General features: G+C 45.0%; 1 protein-coding gene across 1 annotated transcript in view; it reads left to right on the forward strand.

The window, feature by feature from the left end:
* The window catches only part of Pglyrp3 (peptidoglycan recognition protein 3), a 10,564-nt gene extending 6,337 nt beyond the window's left edge, over window positions 1-4,227 (forward strand). The window contains 3 exon segments of the mRNA XM_047557581.1: window positions 313-511; window positions 3,259-3,377; window positions 4,049-4,227. Of these exon segments, the coding sequence (XP_047413537.1) occupies window positions 313-511; window positions 3,259-3,377; window positions 4,049-4,227 (497 nt within the window).
* Window positions 4,228-4,632: the final 405 nt, after the last annotated feature.

The raw sequence follows: 4,632 nt of genomic DNA on the forward strand, positions 1-4,632 counted from the left end.
TCTATGTACATAAACATGCAGGTATACTTTGTTACTTAAAGAAAATGACCACACCTCTGTTTGACAGACAGTCTGTTTCCTTCTGCTTTTACAGTTTTCTGTAGTTATCAGAACCCTGTCCCTTGGCTTCAGCAACCTGACCCAGACAATACATTCCTGAACTTTCCAGACTCCTACAGTAAAGTTCATGTTAGGATGTGTTCATAGTGCTAGACATTGGGGTGAGACTGAGGTATAACCCACCCTGTGGTTGTGAGGTTGTTCACAAAGGAACAAAGGCAAATTCCATTTTGATTTTCCATCTTACTTCAGCTTGCCCCAGCATCACCCCACGATCTGCTTGGGAAGCCAGAGAGACACACTGCCCTCAAATGAACCTCCCAGCCAAATACGTTATCATCATCCACACCGCTGGGACAAGATGCAATGTGTCCATGGACTGCCTGAGTAGCGTCAGAGACATACAGTCATTCCACATGGACAAACTGGACTTTTGTGACATCGGATATCAGTAAGTAGAACTAATGGAAACATGACCCTCTCTTCTTCAGAGCTGTGGAAAGGAAGCCTGGGGAAGGAGCTGGTATTTCCTGAGTCCTGCCTTTGTGGCAGGTGCTTCACTTAAGGCATTTTTTTTTTCTTGTAAGACTCTGTACTGAGAATCATTCAGCAACGGTAAGGCTAGTTATATCTCTTGCACATTGTCTGCAAGTGGTTGTGAGACTCTGAAAAGAAGGCACTGGAAGCAGCAGAGATAAAGCAAACTGTGAGACCCCCAGGGAGGCCATCAAAGGCATGTGCCCTCTCTCTGTAGTCCTTTCTGATCAATCAGAAGCAAAGGCCCTGCTCCCCCTCCTTCTTGGTCTGGCCCAAGCCCAAATTTACTCTCTGTAATATTAGAAGGCTGCTATTGCTCAGTTTACCTTCTTTATAGATACAGAATTTTTAACTTCTGTGAGTCTTTTTTGGCTCATTTCTATGGTAGGGGCAACAGTACATTTTCAATTTGAAGACAGAGAATGGGAGAAAATGTGCTCTTTTGGTTCCTTTCATGCCAGCTATAAGATGGTTAATAGAATAGCAGAAGTTACTTGGGAGATGCTTGGGAATTTCCATAGGATGGATTTAGGGTTAGTGTATGATAAATTTCATTGGTAATGTAATCACATCATTTTTTAATACTGGGGATTGATCCCAGGGGTGCTTAACCACTGAGTTACATCCACAGTCCTATTTATTTTTTATTTTGAGACAGGGTCTCACTAAGTTGCTTAGGGGCCTTGCTAAATTGCTGAGGCTGGCCTCAAACTTGCAATCCTCCTGCCTCAGCCTCCTGAGTCACTGGGGTTATAAGTGTGCACCACCACACCTGGCTTAATCACAGTGAATTTTAAACTTGTTTCATTTTGCAGGATATTTTGCAATCTAGCTGTAGTTATTTTAGCAGTGATAATAGAGAATTGATTATAAACTTAAAAATTCCAAATGGAAAACACCCAAAGCTGAAGGAATGTTTGTTTTCCTTTTCCATTCAATCTCTAGAACTTGCTCCCTGTTACTTGACTTTCAAAGCCTGCCATTAATTCTCTTTCTATTCCAGCCACATGATGTGCTCTTTCCAACCCTGATGTGGACTCTAACCAGGACAGAACACCCATTTACTCATCATTTTTAACTTTTAGCCAATGACTATTATTTTATTACTCATGGTGCTGGGGATTGAATACAGGGCTTCACACTTGCTAGGCATGCATTCTACCAAGTAGACTACATCCCTAACCAATTTTTATTGGGTATCTACTGTACACTTGGTGCCAGGCAAGGATGATATGGTCCTTTTTCCCTTGTGAAATTGAGAGAGATAATAAACAAGTAAGTTCAACACACAAAGGTGGACCAGGAACAGGATATGCATAGGATGATCCTCTGTTCAAGACTTTGGGGGAGTGACTGCTGTCAGAGAAAGGCTTCTGGAGGGAGGGGCATCTACGATGGGACATGGATAGGAAGTGGAGGCAAAGGAGGAGGAAGTAGTCCAGGTAAAGGGGAACAGATACTAGAGGGCCTGGGGTCCAGACAGAGTATGTATCTTTGAGGAACTGAAATAAATATAAATCAAACCAAAAACAGATTTCCAAGAGAGGAGTGATGAGAGATGGATAGGATCCTCATCATGGGGGCCTTGTAACTGATCCTGAAGGTTGACTATTTGAAAGTCATGCCCCACCATAGGATAGGTATGTTAGAAAAACCTCTCCAGTACTATTTTAAGAATGGATTGGAAGAAGGCAAAACTCTGTGTAGGGAGCTATTGCAGTGACCTGGTGACTTGGAGCAGGGTAGGCAATTGGCAGGAGAGGTGGAAGAACTTAAGAGCTATGTAGGAGATGCTTGACAGGCTATGATTAGTGGTTGGATGGGACTGGGAGAGGGAAAGGGAGGCATTCAGGATGATGCCCAGTTTTCTGACTAGGGAAACTGTAGCAGATGATGGGTTTGTTTGGACATGTGGCTTTTTTTTTTTTTTTTTTTTTTGTACCAGAGATTGAACCCAGGGATATTTAACAAATGGGACGCATCCCTAGTCTTTTTTATTTTTCATTTTGAAACATGGTCTTGCTAAGTTGCTTAGGGCCTCACTGAGTTGCTGTGACAGGCCTTGAGCTTTTGATCCTCTTGCTTCAGCCTCCCTAGTTGCTGGGATTATAGTCATGTGCCACCACACCTGAAGACGTGGCTTTTATAGACAATGATTGAAACCATGGGAGCTGATGATTGTTCAGGGTGAATACATTGAGTGAAAAGAGAAAAGGCTAGGCCAGGGTCCCAAGGAAGAAGACCGGGGACCCAAAGAGCACAACGTTTGGTGAAAGGAAGGTGGGATGGCAGAGAGACCCAGTGGAGAAGCAGAGTAGGGAGGATTGGGATGATATGGGCCTGTGGAAGGCTGGGGTGGAGGACATTTCAAGATCATGGTCAATGGGATCAGTGTTTTCCAGAGGTAAGTGTCCTCTGCACTGTGTCAAGGAGGTCACTAGTCATCTTGGAGGGGTCAGATTCAGTGAAGTGGTGTGGACAAAGGCACACTGAAGCGGATGGGATGGTGTTTTGGTTTTGGGCCTGTATGCTTATTGGCTCACAAGAGACATTCAGTCAATACATGATAAATGGATGAAAGAATGAATTAATGGAAGGAAGGAATGAAACAAATTCTGCTCCTGGGAGTGACTTTCTTTATTTTTCTTTGCCCAATTCTAGCTTCCTGGTGGGCCAGGATGGTGGAGTGTATGAGGGGGTTGGCTGGCACGTTCAAGGCTCTCACACCTATGGATACAACGATATCGCTCTAGGAATTGCCTTCATAGGCAACTTTGTAGGTAAGGGATGAACATGGGCAGAGGGGTTCTGGGTGATGAAGTCCCATGTGAAATGCCAGGGAAATGTGGGGACATAAGGCAGCATTATGGTGCTTTTCAAAGTGGCAGAGTCAGTGGAGTATTTTAAAGTGGATTCAGTACAGAGCGAATATCATCAGGAGCCCCTCCCAGACAAAACATTTATCTTAATTTGCCCATCTCTATCCCCACCCCCATTTCACTTTATGCCCATATTCAAGGCAAGCATGGGGCAAGGGAGAAAAAAAAACTTTTGTTTTTTTTAAACTTTGATGTTGTTATGACTCATTTGGTAAATATGTCCTCTTCCTTGGTAACCATGGCAATAATACTGCCTATGGCACAATAGTAGACAATCCAGTGGTTCTGGATCTGCTCTATTCTTGCTAAGAAGCAGTGGGTCATTCTGGAATTCTACTCCAGGGCAGCTTTTATTTTACTGGAAGAAACTTTTGCCAGGAGGAATGGGGAACACAGTAGCCTGTTCTCTTTCAGTGTCTGATTGCCACAGTTCCTATGAATTTGTTGGTTAGGGTGATGGTGGGATGTAGTGAGGAGAGAAAAAAGGGGAAGACTGTTATCTAGCTGCTTGTCTCTGCCCTAAACCAGCAACCTTGAGACTAAAGGATTGATGGGGTAAATGTGTTTTGCAGAAAAGCCTCCGAATGCAGCCTCACTGGATGTAGCCCGGGACCTGATCCAGTGTGCCATGGTCAAAGGGTACCTGGACCCCAACTACCTGCTGGTGGGCCACAGTGATGTGGCTAACCTTCTGTCTCCTGGGCAGGCTTTGTACAACATCATCAAAACTTGGCCTCACTTCAAACACTAAGGGAGGCCCCAGCTCCTGAGGGTGCTCTCCCTATGGCTGGACCTCATTGTCTGCGCCTTGGACTCTGGCTCAACATCTGAGCTTCCTCTCCTACAAACCCACTTTTCTCAGGCTGAGGTGCTCATGTCCTCTCCTGTTAACATCCTCCAGCATCCCCCAGGCTGTAAGCTGGGCACTTATAAACCTGAGTTGAACACAGTTACCTTCCTCCTCCCTGGGTACCACCTGCTCAGCCAGGTGAGATGATGGGCTGGTCCCTGTCAGACTTCTCTGTCTTTTGTACTGGTCCCTCTGCCTGGTGTGCCTTCCTCTGTGGTCTTCCAGGAAGCCCCCAGCCCTCATCCATCACTCAGGCCAGGCTGTCCACTCATTCTTTCTGCTCACATATCAACTTGTACAGATTTG

Source organism: Sciurus carolinensis, chromosome 1 (assembly GCF_902686445.1).
Source record: "Sciurus carolinensis chromosome 1, mSciCar1.2, whole genome shotgun sequence".
In the NCBI taxonomy this organism is placed as follows: Eukaryota; Metazoa; Chordata; class Mammalia; order Rodentia; family Sciuridae; genus Sciurus; species Sciurus carolinensis.